This window comes from Globicephala melas, chromosome 1, assembly GCF_963455315.2.
Source record: "Globicephala melas chromosome 1, mGloMel1.2, whole genome shotgun sequence".
Lineage (NCBI taxonomy): Eukaryota > Metazoa > Chordata > Mammalia > Artiodactyla > Delphinidae > Globicephala > Globicephala melas.
The window spans coordinates 139,994,837-140,011,397 of record NC_083314.1 but is presented as its reverse complement, the minus strand read 5'-3'; the positions used below and the strand labels follow the sequence as shown (position 1 = coordinate 140,011,397).

Here is a 16,561-nt window from a genome sequence, read left to right as displayed (position 1 = left end):
AGACTTCCTGATAAAATCGGGTGCAGCCAGGGTGGTATGGCCGTAGACCATCAAGACTTTTCTGAATTCAGAGACAACATCTGGAAGCTACTTCTATACTGACTTGCCAGTAAAGACAGTGTGCTCCACTTTTGGAAGAAAAGAGAGAAATGATGAGCAAAGGGTGAAGATCTGGTCAAATACTCGACTTCCCAGGTTCTGCCTAAGGTTAGTGCACAATAGGAAGAAAAAACTATCGAGTATCAACCTGCTCAACTTTTGCATCACTTGTTTCTTTTCTGATGAAAGCAGACTAACCATCGACTAAGGTTTCCTTTACTTTTAGTTTATGATAGGATGTTGCTTCATTCTAAAAGAATAAACATGGACTGTGTGATCACTGACCACCTTTCTTTTATCTCCTTTGAAAGTCTGAAAGGGTACAAGACAGGTAAGAAGAAACAACTTCTCTTTAACAACTAAGTTCTAGATACTTGAGCTCATGGCCCTGAACTATGGGTAACTGACTTCTATAATCTGAAATGAGACAGATTTCAAGGTGCCTTCCCAGGAGGCATGGTACGGTTGCTAAAAGTACAGTAGGAAGGCCAGCTTAGCATTTCCTCGTTGACAAGGTGCCAGCCCTGATCGCTGCTTATTCCCTCTCCCCACATCCTTGCTCGTTCCCCACTCCAGGCTGTGACCCCAGCGTGAGTGACAGAAATGGCAAGAGGTTGTTCCGAAGATTAAAAACCCAAGTCACCAGAGGCTGCTGCTTCGCGAGAATATTTAGACAGTTTCCACTTGGCAGTCATTAATATTCTTCAGCAAACGAAGAACAGAAAAACCTGTTCAAAAAGGTTCCCTCTTCAGATCTCTGTATCTTGGATGATAAAATGAAGGCCAGGGTTTTTGTTTTGAAATTAAATATTTATTGGATCGGGTTAGAGTTATCACTGTTTTGGAGACTAAAACTGGATTTTTCTTTTGTGTCTGCAAAAATCTAGTCATTTTACTGAAGAATCCATTTCTGTACTGAATCAGCTGGGCAATGCCGGGTATGATTTTTCTAACAGACACTACTTGCAATGGAATACAGAAACACTCAGAGTATTTTATAGAGCGTGCACGAGCAATTTGACGTCACAGAAACCCTGCAGACAGAAGCGACCATGGAAGAGAGGAAAGGGACTTGGAGGTCAGACCCTGGGAACGATGACAGCCTCTGGGTAAGCTCATCAGCTCTGTTCATTGATAGCTGTTTTATAACATCTCTGAGTGTCAGTTTCCTAAGCTATAAAATGGGGAGCACATTTCTTTTCTTCTCAGGGCTTGTGTAAAACTTTGGAAATGACAGCTGGAAAATGAGTGACACATATAGATACAGAGCAGCACAAGAGTGGCAGCTATTATCCCTATTTTAACATAAATACTGAGAATCCGTCAGTAAATGGCTTGAAAGCCATTTACGTCTGTTTACTTTTTTTTTTTTTTTTTATCTTTCAGGCACTGTTGCTAACTATTTCCTTGAATTTAAACATCTTTTAAAAGGTTTCAAAGCTTTGAAGGTTGATTTCAATGAAACCTGTTTTTATTCTAGGCGTTTTTCCTACTGTCATTCTGAGTAAAACAAAAACCATTTGCTGTCAAAACAACAAGGGTTTGCTCTGAAGCACAAAATGAAAGCAGGTATGTCTGTCTGATTTATTTTGGCATCCGCCTAGCAGTTAAATAGGATACCTTTTAATTTGTCACTTCTTTAAGATTCAGTTAGGTTGGAAAAGTAAATCACCAGTGCTTGTTTTCAGCTAAACTTGAACTACTTGGTCAAAAAGGTATATTTTTTTATCCCTCAGACACATACCATTTCAAAAGTGCCAGTTACAGAAGAAACTACAACAGTTGGCAACATACTTAAGATACTAAGATTTAATGTTTTAAAATTTTTACTTAAACTGGAGGAAGTTAGAAATTGAACTTATTTATCAAAGATCAACTAGAGGTTCGCGAAGAGGCATAGAAGGTCAGGCTTTTCAACAAGACCATGTAGAATTATTTAAAAGGGTGAATATCCAGCTTTTAAAAAAATTAAAATCAACTATGAGTAAAGAGACTCGAAATTTAAACTTTAACTCTACCATCTGCTAGCTGAAGAAGTTATTCGATCTCTCCAAGTCTCAGTTTCTTGATATATAAATTGGGGATAACGTCTACTGTTTAGAAGATTAAATGAGGCAATGGCCATACAGCAGGGAGCATCTATCGGGCACATATTGGCTGCTCAACAAGTATGAGGCGCTCTTATCCAGAAAGACTTCTGTAACATTTTCTAACAATTCCGTCCAAGAGTGAGCATTTCTTACTGTATGAAAGTTGTTTCTTCTATTTGGCCTAAATTTATTTTGCTGGAATCCATTCTCTCATTTTCTCAAAGTTGTTGGTAACATCTGTTTTATACTTCCTGTTTAAGGAGGCCAGATTGAGGGCATGTGTTTATACAACCATTAACATAACCATTCCTAAACAGAGGTGCTTTTTGGCATCTCAATGACCTAATTATAATCTGTATGCTGGCTGATTACTGGATCAACCAAGTGATTTAATAACAAGAGGAAATAAAAATGACACACACACACATACACACATAAATACACACACGTGCTTTTTTCTGTTCTTCAATATAAGTCAAGGTCCAGCTTCAGACTTCTTTTCCTTTTATGTTTTTTGTGTGGAGTGTGTGGGGAATGTGAAGGAAGATCAATGCTTCCTTCTTTGAGTCCCTTAAAGCAGATGCTCTTGAAATGAACTATGGGGCTTTGAGAGTCTAGGTTAAGTTTGGTCTTCCAACCGTTTAGCAGGTTTTCTGTTTATTTTTTATTTTATTTTTTTTTTTAGTAGAAGACACAAATCCATAGGGTGAATCCTGGGGTCTTTCCCAACTTTGAAAGTCCCATATGCTAAATGTGGTCCAAACACTGCATCTATACGTGGTGTGCTTTTTCTGACAACATCCTCCTCATTCCACGCTGTGGCTGATTTTCCAAGCGGAGCCAGTACCTGAATTCAACGGAAGACAAACTGATCTAACTCCTCAATGAAGCTCGCTTTTTCTGGCCCAGTGCCAGGAAAACAGAGGCCTTCACCTGGTCTGATGGCAGCTTTGAGAGAAGCAATTTCCTCTTCCGATCCCTCACCTGAATATCCGGTAGAAGCTTGTGGAATAAAGCCAGGCTAAACTGTTGTTCTCAAACATGTTTATTTGTAACAGTTTTACATGGAGTGTTACAGAAATTAATGGAAAATTTCTAAAAATTTTGCTGTTCTGTTGAATGCATTGTACATAAAGTTAAAAATAATGTGTCCATATATGTTAACAAACTGTCATCTGAGGTAAAGTTAAAGTAGGTCTAGAAATGTACTGCAACAGTCATTTTCTCTTTCTCATCTTTATTAAAAAAATATGTGTCAGAACGCAGAAATTGAAATGAACCAAACCCACAGAGTAAACATTTTTTTTTTTTTTTAAGAAGGTGCCCGGTACATTACGTGATGGGGTTTCAGTAGACACTGGGATGAGTACGAATTATCAAAAAAGTCTTGCGGCATGTAAAGGTCGGAGAGCTATGGGGAATGGGGACAGAATGACAGGTGGTGTTTCCCTGGTTTCAAAATTTAAAGTGACAAATTTCGTGCTAGTGAAGAATGAGGAATTAACAGTTGTACATGTGGATTTTCTACCAATCTGACTGGAACTGTGCAGACTCCCCCATGGCCTTTTGGTATTGGCACCTCAGCTCTTATGTGGAAATTTCACTGTATTCCTGGGATAGGATACGGTGGTTCTGAGTTCCCCAAATAGTGCTTATTAAACAGCAGAATTCTGCCAATGCTAACATGGATGGCAGTTTAAAATCTTGACTTTATTCTGCTCACTTTAACGCATCACAGGGGCCATCTTCTTTAAGTTCAGAGCCAGTTACATGTTCAAGCACATTCAGTGAATGATGACAAGTCCACTGGGCTGTCACTTTCTTCTATGAAATGAGCTCCATACGGTGTACCTGAAATAGCAACATCAGCCAGAGTTCACTTTGAATGTGTCAGAAGCAACCCACGGAATCAGTGGAAGGGTGTGATACTGCAAGACAAACTCAAGACAGCCATATTGAGGGAGAAGATAGCACCACTGGTTTAGAATCAGATTCATGGACAACAGAGCGATTTAAGTCATTTCCCCATGGGAACTGCCTATCTCATCAAATCCTCAGAAAACACAGTTGAACTGGTCTCAGGACAGCTCTCATGGTTATCACACCTTTCCCATTTTCCCCTTCATGTGGAAGGATCAACTCATCAAAGGTATGCACATTCCTGAAGAAATCATGTCGACCAACATGTGACAGCTACAGAGGAAGGTAAATGGCCCTTTTCACGTTTCGGGTTCTTTAGACTTTGCACATTAGGGTGACGCTTACATCTATTCTGTAATGGACATTTTTCCAGTTAACTGGAAAACATTCAGATTCCAGTGACCTGATAGTGTAAAACTTGGGCTTCAAACAATCACCTTGACTTATCATTTTTTTTCTTGGTCACCAAGTATACCTTCTTCCAAACCATTTTAGTTTCTATTGATATGAAGAATCAAAGTACACAGGCCAATTGAAGTCATTCATATCAAGGTAAATCCTACTTTTCAAATTTTAAAACCAAGTGAGAATAATCACCCCCACCCCCAATCCAATTCATCACATGATTTTTTAAAGTTTTCTTCTTAGTGTTAAACCACTAAATTCAACATACTGTAACTGCATAGGAACATCAGGAAAACACATTTGACCTGTAGAACAATTCTCTGTAGGGCAAAAAATATATAGATTCTTTATGAAAATCATGTGCTAAACATACGAACCGAACACTGCACTTTTTGTCTCATAAATGTAAAAAAAGGAAGCTTAAACTCTTCTGTTTCACGTACAAACAGTCCAATGATGTCTACGGGGGTCGCTGGGAGTGGAGAAGTGGGAGGGAGTTTCAGAATCTGAAACTGGAGTTTCAGTTCACAGGCCTTCAGAGCGTGAACTGTCTCTTTCTTGTTTTATGCAGAGGGCCGGTACTCTCGCGGAAAGGCTTAGATTATTAGCTGATGGAGTCACGTGCTCCTTTCCTGATCACTAGCTGCTGATTGGACGACTGCTCCTGCCTGCTGCCCCTGAACTCCAGCTTCCTACCATACGCTCCAGAGTAACCTCTGGAAAGTGAGCCCCATCCATCGAGTTTGTCACATCTTTCACTCAATCTGCTACCTTCTCTACAGTGTAATGGCATTATTAAAAAGCATTTTCATTAACATCTATATTTACAAAAAAAAACTGGCAATTTTTTTTCATTAGAACTCCTTAAAGCCATTTCCCTTAAATATTTAAAGAGTTTCATGGTAAGCTTTTTTTGTTTCAAGTTATAAAATAAAAATCCCATTTGAATTTTCTGATGTAGAAAAAAGAGATAGAGATGAACCATTGTGACCACGGAATCAGTTTGTTACTCTGAATATTCATGTCACTATTGTTCCATTAGAAAGTCATTTTTTAAGATCTCAAACCACATTACCAGGATTGTACCATAATTATTTGGCAAATGACTTTTCTTTGAAAATGGCACGTGGAGAAGACACTGTCTGCATAGCATCACAGCAGCAAGATATCGGAAAAATAAAAAATCTCATTTTATTGGACTTAGAGTTTAGAGCTTCTGAGGAAATCAGATGCCTTCTTCATCTTTCTCATCAATGGGATTCGATGTCCTTTCCTACTCACAGAGTGAACGTTAAACCGAAAGCTGTCTTTCTTCACCAGGATGCAGAAGAGCTAAGGGGTTGTTTTGGCAACATTCTTGATCAAAAAGAATCATCAACCACTCATCTGTCTTGTGATTTCAAGTGAATTCATTTCATGTGAGGTTTTTTTTTTTCCCAGTTCGATTTCTTCACCAATATCTAAAAAAAGTCAAAAGCAATACAAAAATTTGTACACCCATTAATTTTCAAACATGACAAAGAAAGGAAAGGGGAAAAAATGGCAGACCAGGCCTTGTGGAGTGATGTGAATACATCATCCTATTTGGAAAGGCATACGGATGATGATATTGTGGTGACAGAGACCTCTTACTTTTGCCTAAATGACGTCAGTGCCAACCCTGATGTAACTCTCTGAGGCCTGTCACTCCAAATTTGATGTCTTTACAGTGGCCAACCGGTAGAGAAATGAAAAGAGAACTATGGTTTCGCATACTGGGTCATCTTAAACCCACGTGTTAAGAGAGCTTAGACTCTCTGTCAAGTAAGCATTTGCTTGATTTGTGATTTAATGTTGGGTATGATGTTTTATGCTTTTGTGTGTTTGTTTTTGTGCTGCCATAGATATCTGCCAGTGGTTGCCAAAAACTCTTAGTTCCCTCTTCCAAACGAGTTCCATTGGGCAATCGTGAATTTCTTCGTGGGATGAGGTGAGGTGAAAGAATACAAGAGAGCCTGTCGCGATGCTGATTTCCATGCCAGTCTTGAAGCACCCGCCACAAGCCCGCATTGATGCTATTTCTTAGATTTGTTGATCTGCGCATAAAGAGGCTCCAGCTCCTATGGACAGAGGGACAAAGTGAGATCTGCTCTTTTCCGGATAGGATTTTCTGAGACAGCATGGGAAGGAGGGTTTGGGATTAGAACAGAAAGGTGACAGTTTATGATGAATGACCTTAGGTTATTTTGGGATTATTCAGTCATGGTGCGTATCATTTTGGTATCTTTTTTATCCTTAAGAAGAACAACTCACCCAGTTTTGCCCCTGGTTTTCAAGCTGAGCCTGACTGCCTGTTAGGGAAATCGCAGGGTCTAGTAGACAGAGTTGGACCAGCTGTGTGATATGGACAAGATACTTACACTTTCTGAGCTTCAGTTTCCCCAACCACAAAATGGGAATAATACTGTTTATCCTACATGGTTCTTGAGAGAATTAGAGAGAATATATATAAAGCCTCTAGCACAGTACTCAGCAGGAACAGGTCTTCAGAACATGGTAACAATGACCATGAGTCAAGTGAACATTTTTCCAACACGGTTTTATGAAATCCACTTGAGGTTGCTGAACTTCCATCTCAAACCGCTCTTTGGTTTCTACAAGCAGTGATGACTGGGTGCATTTTACAATGAGAGAAATGGCAATCGTGCCGTTAGCTCTTACTTAAAAGCTTCTCGAACTTGTTTCGATCCACTCAGCTGTGTGAGGTTTGGCGGGTCACTTGCCTGCACCCATGGGGCTGTCCTAAGACATACACAAGGGTTTTCACCAACATATGACACAGCAAACCTCCAGTCCAAATGTAGATGGGAAATGGTGTTTGGCCTTGTTGAAATCGCTTCAGACTTCAGCTCCTGTTGAAGTGGCCCAGGGTGCACTGGCCAAGCAGATCACGTCAATATTCTGGCCTTAGGCATGCATAGGCCCTTCTATTAAAGTTGGCCTTCCTGCTGTCACTCTTGGATATTTGTACCAGAACTAAAAGGACACAGTGACATCTTAATTCTGTCATATTTTATATATTAGCCTGCCTCTTGCCATGTGAGTAAAGATCCCTTTTAACTGCTTATTTTCCTGAAGAAACAGATTGAACTGGCATTCTATAGCTTCTCCTGTGTGTCTGGCGCCATGCTAGACATTTTCAAGTACATTGTCTTTTGAAAACATCACAACAGCCTTGTAAGGCAGGTGATTTATCTCTTTTGCAAAGGAGAAACCAAGCACAGAGAAGTTAAGTAGTTTGTCTATGGTCACACAGCTAGTAAGTTTGGGACATGGGACCTATAAGTAAGGTCCAGTGTTTTTTCTCATCTATTGTAACAGCTGCCATTAAAACAAAAACAAAAAAACCTTCAATCTATGGTGTCGTAGAGTGTTTTGGAGTTTATAAAGTACCCTTATGTCTTATTTTACCTGCGTAACAGTCCTGGGAGTGGTTTATATTCTTTCCATCTTCATTTTGCAGATAAAAACTGAAAATCAAAGAGGTTGTGTGATCTCAAAGTCATTGTGCTGCCTGTCATGGATTTAATATATTGTACTACTCACTTTTATTGTAAAGTGGGGATGGGTTAGAAGATAATTTTGTCCAGACCCATCATTTTACAGATGAGGAATGTAAAGCCCAACGAAGAGAGCTTTTGTTTCCCCAGAGTCACAAGGTTACTTAGTAACCATGCCGTGAATAGAATCCAGGACTCCTGAGATCAGGTAGATACAGGATGTCTTCTTCTAGAACTCATCATCTCTGTATTCTTTCAGGAAGAAGGAGCTTCCTACCCTTTGAGGCACCCAGTTCTGTAAAAGAACAGACTGCCAATTTGTCCCTCGATGCTTTCCACCCATGGGACTTCATACCGGCCTTGGAAACATAAAGAATAAGTGTAACACTTCTTCCAAATATCTGATGATAGAAAGTAGGAAAGCCCATTCTTCCACGCCCTACTTGTACCACTTTCCCATTCCATCTGCCATTTTACATGCGGACCCAGCACTGTAGGTGCACAATGAAGGTCTGATGAATGAATGAATGTCTAGAATACACTTTCTACTTTTTTCACTGTTCTGATCCCTTTGTCCTAAACACACTCTCCCTTGGCTTTATTCTCCCATAATTGAATCAAAAATCAAAATCTATAGCAAGATGATTTATTAAGCACCTAATCTATTCTCTGCCAACGTCTTGAAATGTTTCAAATACCTGTGGTAAGGTTAAACATGGAACTTTACTGTGTGTTTGTGTTCTGGGTGTGAGGTGGGTGGAGCAAAGCTAGAGTGGTAAAGTAGGGAAGTACCACTACTGGGAAACATTTCCTTTTGCCTCCGCTGGGCTACAAGGATGCATCTTCATCTTTCCTGGGTAGAATTTCTCCGCTCACTCTGCTTTTTGGATGCCCTAAGAAGTCTGGCTGCCTTGATCTCACCCTACATTTGCTTTATTCCAATTTTGGAAACTAATTTATTCAACTGAGAATGACACCTAAAAACAGAAGAAGACAGCAGGCTCAGACAGGGTAATTAATGCCACACTGCATTAACTTTCCGCAGCTGAGATAAATATTCACACATCTCCTGCTTGCCGGAATTTAGCTTCAAATACCCATCACAACAGTGGTAACGACTGCAGTCACCTCTCAATTATCCCCACTAAATGAAGGGGAGCAGTGGTGTGTAAAACCCCAAGCAGCAGATAATCCCAAAGTCTGACACTCTGACGCATTATACGTTTTGGCAATAGCTTTACCTTCCTTGTTACAGAATCTTAGGCTGTCAGAGCTGGAGGGGAGCTAAGAAATCATTTGATCCAGAAATTTCTGACCTGACTTCTGGCAAGGTCACCACGGGGTCTTTAAGCTATTTTCAACATTCCAAAAAGCCTAAATGGAATCACACATGAACATAACACGCTGTTGATATTTTTTGTTTTCTTTGGTCAGATCTGACCACATCTCAGCCCTGCTTCAAATCCTTCAACGGCTCCTCATTATCCACAGCGTAAGGTCAAAGCTCCTTCACTGGGCACATGAGACACATTAGTCTCGTAGTCCATTAGAGCTAATAAATGTCCCTTCCAGACCATGAATCAAAAGTTACCCTTCCTGGGACTTCCCTGGTGGCACAGCGGTTAAGAATCTGCCTGCCAATGCAGGGGACATGGGTTCGAGCCCTGGTCCGGGAAGATCCCACATGCCGCAGAGCAGCTGAGCCCGTGCGCCACAACTACTGACCCTGTGCTCTAGAGCCCGCGAGCCACAACTACTGAGCCCGTGTGACACAACTACTGAAGCCCGCGTGCCTAGAGCTCGTGCTCCACAACAAGAGAAGCCACCGCAATGAGAAGCCCGCGCACCGCAACAAAGAGTAGCCCCCGCTCACCGCAACTAGAGAAAGCCCATGCGCAGCAACAAAGACCTAATGCAGCCAAAAATAAAAATAAATAAGCTTATTTAAAAAAAAAGTTACCCTTCCAGTCACGTACATCATGCTTAAAAAAAATTCTTATGCTTCTGTCACAATGATCTTTCTGAAATGGATTTTGTCATGCCAGTTTCCTGCTTAGAACGACCCTCCCAGCTCCTTAAGCCCCCAAGGATAACGCAGACTCCTCAGGATGGTCCACAGGGCCCTTCCAACGTGGCTCCCCCTTCCCATCCGGCCTCATCTACTTCCTCTCTCTCCTAGGCTGCACCTTCTTCCCTGTACATCTGGTCCCCCCGATATGATGGGATTTCCCATCCCTGAGACTCTGCTTAGACAATTCCTTCCACCTTCAGGACCTCTCCTCGTCCTGCACCTGGGGGTTCATACTTTCAGAACCAGCCCAAATAGAAGGGCTTCCTGTACTATGTAGGTGACGTGGACCACTCTGCCCCGGACTCCAGCAGTGCCCTGTGGAGTCTACACTGCCATCATGTTATCTCCTGGTGCCTTCTACACAGTGAGCTCCGCTGCACCTTGCACGTCAGCATTCCAAATTCTGAGCCCAAGCTTGGAAACTGGCAGGCGCACCCACTAACATGGAGCATGAGGATGTGAATGAGTGAATGAAAGTGCTTCTCTTACTGGGAGTTGGCAAACACTTCTGAACTTTAAGCTCATTTGTGAATCTGACATATTAATAATCTTCATTTCTAGAGGACAACAAAGTAGATAGAAACCATGCAGTAAAAATGAAAAAAAAATCAACTCTCCACCCTTTGACTTAAGTTGAATACCCTGTTTTCCGGGAGGTGCAATGAAAGAGTGCAAGCACACAGATGGGAAATCGGGCAGATCCAGGCTGGTATTCCTACTGCCAACTACTGCCTGCAGCCATAGGCCACCGCGAACACACCTGCACTTGAACAAGTTGGGTTTATTACTCATTACAACGAGGGGAACCGCGGGCAAGTCTGGAAGAGGTGATTAGAAAGGGCTTCTTATAGGTTTAGGCTAATATTAGATGTTTAGGGGGAGGGTCAAGAAAGTAAGGCTTCTCTCTGGTTTGGATGCTTTCAGGAAGCTGGAGTATGCTTACCTTAATAATTCTTATCTGGAAGGCAGGTAGCATGGAACAAGGCTAAAGCCAGGAGAGAAGAATATTTGGTCATTTTTGGAATTTGGACAATGTTCCTGTCAGCCATGGCTACCGAGTGGTCTGGAGGTGTCTTGACCCATCACGGTCGCAGAATGCTTTGTGGGACAATGGTGTTCTGTGAAATTGTTTATGTTCAACAGAACACCAAGGGCCCAGCTCTTGGCTGTCAGGCTGCTGTTCTCTTTCTCACTGTCACCTACTTAGTAACCTTAAAACTCCGTGTAGGGCTTCCCTGGTGGCGCAGTGGCTGAGAGTCCGCCTGCCGATGCAGGGGACACGGGTTCGTGCCCTGGTCCGGGAGGATCCCACATGCCGCGGAGCAGCTGGGCCCGTGAGCCATGGCCGCTGAGCCTGCGCATCCGGAGCCTGTGCTCCGCGATGGGAGAGGCCGCAACAGTGAGAGGACCGCGTACCGCAAAAACCCAAACAAAAACAAAAAAAACTCCGTGTAGGTTACTTAACCCTTCTGGGTTCCGGTTTTCTCGTCTGTAAAATGAGTCTAGAAATCCTCATTGAGGATTGAAGGAGAAAATACACATTGACTGTCTGGCACAGAGCCTGGCAAGGAGGAGGTACTCCAAAAACGGTTACGTTTCTTATGTCTGGGCAAGTGGCTCTATCCTTCCTTTACAGAAGATGGTTTTAGGCCTAAAAATCACCTGTAGGTGGCTTTCCAAAGTCCATCTCCTTCATAGACACTACTTCATAGCATTAACTGGGCTGTTAGGAAACCTAATAATGGCACAGGATCCGCCTTGGGAAACTGTGTAGAGAGAATGCGGGGTTAATCTAAAGGATCTGGTTGGAGGGCCCTGTGGGTGGCAGAGACTTCCACGTGTTTGCAGGTGACTTTAAGTATGAAGTATGAGCTCACGTACAGAAGTCAAGTGGAATCACAGATTTAGAGTAATAATAGCTTATATTTACAGAAACCTTTACAGTCTCTAAAGGGGATTCCTCGATCACATACATGGTCTCATTTGGGCATCGCAGAGTCTGTACCCTGGGTATTCCTATCTCCATTTACAGGGAAGAAGCAGGGCTCCCCAGAGTTTGGTGACTGGCCCAAGGTCACTCAGCCAGCATAGGGCAGAGCTGGGATATAGCCAGCTTTGTTATTTTTTTAGCTTTTGTATTGCAGTAAAATATTTAGAGCAAAGCATTTGCCATTTTAATCATGTTTAAGCATACAATTCAGGGACATTCATCACACTCATCGTGTGGTGTAACCATCACCATTATTTCTAAATCTCTTTCTTCACCCCAAATAGACTCTGTACCCATTAAGCGGTGACTTGCTAGTCCCCCTGACCCCTGACCCCCAACCCCCGGTAACTAACCTCTGATCTACTTTCCATCTCTATGAATTTACCTCTTCTTATTTTTAAATCAACTTCGTTGAGGTGTGATTTCCATACGGTGAAATGTTCCCATTTTAAGTGTACAGTTGGATGAGTTGTGAGAAACATATCCACCCATCTGGCCCTCCCCAGAGCAATCAGGCTATACAGCATTTCCTCGCCCTAGAAACGTCCTCGGGGCCCTGCTCAGTCAACCCTTCACTCCAGTGCGGCAACCACGGACCTGCTTTCGGCCACTGTAGATTAGATTTGTTTTCCTGAGCGTTTCATGTAAACACACCCAGCTCTTTCCTAAGCCCACTGTCCTCTCCACTGCCACAATGACCCCTTTTGTAAAATGTCAAAGCAAGAAAGGCCATCGATCCGACGGTTCCTTTCCTACAGGAAGAAATGGAGGCCCCCAGATGGGAGGGTTTTTTTTTTCCCCCCAAAGTCTGCAGGAATCAGTAGAGAGCCAGGAGGGCAGCCCAGGGTCTGGACTCCCCTTTCTGTGCTTATTCCCTCATTTTCCCTACCTATCTCCACCTGTCCGGCTTGAAGTATAAAGGCATATAGTTTCCAATCCCACATTATAATGAGCCCCTTTGGAAAAGCCACCTAAATTGTGCTTATGACTTTGCATCCCTTTAATTTTCATTGTGTTTGTTTCTGGAAAGCTTGGCCACATGGAGCAAAGGTATGTCCAAAACAAATGATGAGTGGGGAGAAGATGTGGCACGCTGAGAAAGGTGGTCTTGGACGTGAGGTCACGCGCCGTGCAATCTAGCTGCTGAGCAAGCCCATCTCTGCCCCTACTGGGAGCCTGGGGGTAAGAGCCATGCCGAGCCAAGCTGGGGGTCAGACGGCAGCTAGGAGGTGAGCCAAAGCTTGAGGTCCTCAGCATTGCCCTGCCGAGGCAGCAACTTCAACCTCAGGGTCTTTAAGCCCGAACACTTGGGCCTAGCTCAGCAGGGTCTAACATCTCCTGGCCTGATAAAATGAAAAAGGTGATGGTAACCAGGGAGTGGAAATAAGGCTGTAAGAACTCAAAGTTCCACCTGAATCCATGAAAAAGGCATGGGGTTTAGAGCCACAAAGACCCCAGCAACTTCCTAACTACCTGTATGAACTGAAGAAGGCTTTTCACCTGGGCCTCAGTTTCTTCATCTGTACGATGGGGTTTGTAACATCAACATCATGGGACTGTAACACATAATAAGTGAGCTCATATGACATAAGGAATTTTAACAAGGGACAGGAGTCTTCCTTTCCTTTTTATTCAGAGGAGAGGGAAACAATAAAGCTTTCTGACCACTTTCAGCCTGAAAATCTGGCCTTCAGAGTAGGAAAGTCTTCAGAATACAGATGAATTTAATGATGATGCCTTAGAGACTGAAGTTGCTGCTAAACGCACTCGCTTCCAGGGGTCTCGGGTGCTGAAACCCACTTGGTGAACACAGAGGTGCACACTCTGAGTTCCCAGGGGGTCTGCACATGTCCTGATCAATTCTGCACTTCCCCAATAGTAATGGGTACAATCATCTGCTTGGCAGATTTAGTTCACCTTTCTCGACCTTGTCAGGTAGCAGAGGAGGGCACTGAGGTTGCTGGTACCCGCTCTCTGCCATAAGCAGGATGGCCTGTCCTGAGTAGCTTCCTGGTGGTCAGGAGTGGGTCCTGGCTCTCACCCAGATAGGCACCAGGACCCCTAATGAAGTCAACATACTTCAGGGACGTCTGGCCTTTCCTTCACTAGCTGGGAATAAGGACAGCCTGGGAGAAGGCTGCTGTTGGAAGATCTAGTTTGAGGACTGGGGATTGCATGCTCTAGCTGGGTGACCGTGGGCAAGTTAGAGGGTCCTAGAATGTAAGCGCTAGAAGGGCCTGTGGGAATTGCTTTACCAAAGAGAAGACCAGAGGTCAGATATGAAGCCGTCTGCCTCAGGTCACAAGCAATGACGTCAGCGAGGCTGCTGAAACCTAGGTGTCCCGGTCTTGGTTGAGCGCTCTTACGTTATTTAACCTGGGTCTAGATTCAAATCCTAGCCCTATTACATGTGAATCGTGTGATTTCAACATGTCATAAACCTCTCTACCTCACCTGTCATATCTGTGAAATAGGAATGATAAAAATACTTAAGAGCATTCCCCTGAGGATTGAATTAGGTGATGTCTATAAAAGTGCTGTTAACATCCTAGTAATTTTTACATTTATTTTATTAGTCATAGTAAATGCAAGCCTCCTTGCGTTAGCTTCTGCAGGGTGATTCTAGAAACAGTAAGCGTGATCTAACTCAGAGGTCATCATACGACAGCCCATTGGCCCATTTTAGTGGCTGCCAGTTTTTTTGTAAATAAAGTATTATTGGCACTCATCACACCCAGTCCTTTATGCGCTTTTGCTGCTTTCCTGCTGCAACAGTAGAGCAGATTAGTTGTGACAAAGGCCAGATGGCCCACAAAAACGTAAATAGTCCCAGAGAGTGTGCTGGCCTCGGGTCTAAATGATCAGTGGAGTCTAGGTGTGCTCACTACTCTAGGGGCTGAACACCATGTTGAAATCTCCATTTCTAGTCTTTTGTTCTCCAGAGTCTCCTATGCAGCAGTCCACCGGCATCTCTGCTTGGAAGTTCAAGGGCACCTCGGGTGCAACTGGTCCCAAAGTAAACTGGCCTTTTTTCTGCTCAAGCCTGCAGCTCTGCATTCCTTAGCACATGCCTGGCGCCACCTAGATCCCCCAACTCAGGCAGGAACCTGGGGGTCATCCTAGCACACGCCCTCTTCTTCCTCACCTCCCACTTCCCTGCAGCCTTAACCTCCTCCTGATTCCATCTTTTCATATCCCTGGGCATCACGCCCATCTCTCCAACCTGGCCGACACTGCTCTCAACCAGGCCTTCCCATCTCCCGCCTGGACTAGCTTGGCTCGGACCTGCCTCAGAGTGCTATGCCCATGAAAAGGAGAGATTATTCTTCCATTTTGGTGGTTCTCTGCTTTGAGGCTCTTTGTTATGTGATTCTATTTAAAAACAGCATAGTGATAATAATGCCAAATACGTGTATTCTACTTTCAAAGCTTATAGAGCACTTTCATACTCATGGTATCTTCTGATTCTGGGAGAGCCTGAGGAGGGCGCTCTTGCTATGATTCGTCTTCATCCATATGTGGTGATTGGGGGTTCCAGGGGCTATAGCTAAAGTCCTGCCTAAGGTCACCTGCTTTGGAGCCATAATTCAGACCCAAGTCCCCTGACTCTGGGCATTTCTTTTCTTTCTTTCCTTTTTTTTTTTTTAAATCTCTTACCAAAAGCATCTGAAGTTCTGCTTTCTTTTCCCTTGAACACTGTAAATCCATCAGGTAACATTTTACATGTCTTGGGTTCCCACTATGAAGATTGGTCTTAACAAATGACAGTGACTTTTTATGGCAATATCTGCTGTTACTAAGGGAGACAGACCAAACAATTCCCCATTGTTACAGACGCTACTTTGACTTGACAGCTGGGAAAGTCTGATAGGCAGTTTATTTACTTAGCCATTTAACCAAATAAATGTTTTCCTTTTTCTTTCATCTCCTCAAAAGCTAACATTTCGCCCTTAAAATTGCTCCAGCAACATATCAGTGGAGTATAAATTACCTTTCATTCCCACGCCAGCCATTATAATATTATTTGGGTTCTTTTTTTTTTGCCCCTGTTGACCCAGTCTTTCAAAGACACGTGATTCTCCCAGATGGGAGGGTAGGGGAAAAACATGAAATAATTGAAGATATTCCCCTTTATTGCTAAAACAGAAATGCTGTTTTGAGATTGGCCCCGAAGCTTCCTCCTGAGAGGATTGAGGCCATCCGTTTCCTCTTACTAGGGTGCAATATGGTTTTAACTTATCAACAGATGTCACCCCTCCCTATTCAGAATTGTGCGGGCATTTCTAATAAAAAGCAGCTGGAGATAATGGTTGCAAGGGTGATAAGAAGGCTGAGACTCTTGCTTTCCAACTGTATGGAGGCAGCGGGGAAAACAGAGCCATGGACGGAACTCCCTCGGCATGGTATCCTTTTTCCAAATGCCTGGAAAGGCCCTAAGAAATTGCAG

At 43.1% G+C, this 16,561-nt stretch overlaps 1 protein-coding gene across 7 annotated transcripts in view; it reads right to left on the bottom strand.

The window, feature by feature from the left end:
• Window positions 1–2,796: 2,796 nt before the first annotated feature.
• The window catches only part of DAB1 (DAB adaptor protein 1), a 1,173,077-nt gene continuing 1,159,312 nt past the window's right edge, over window positions 2,797–16,561 (bottom strand). For 6 of the 7 annotated variants that reach the window (XM_060305010.1, XM_060305026.1, XM_060305013.1 and 3 more), the window contains one exon: window positions 2,803–6,613. Coding sequence is in view for 1 of the 7 variants with exons in the window: in XM_060305030.1 (XP_060161013.1) it covers window positions 4,014–4,040 (27 nt within the window). In the remaining 6 variants the exon portion in view is untranslated. Of the gene's footprint in view, window positions 6,614–16,561 lie in introns of all 7 variants that reach the window. The other variant, XM_060305030.1, reaches the window with a different exon arrangement.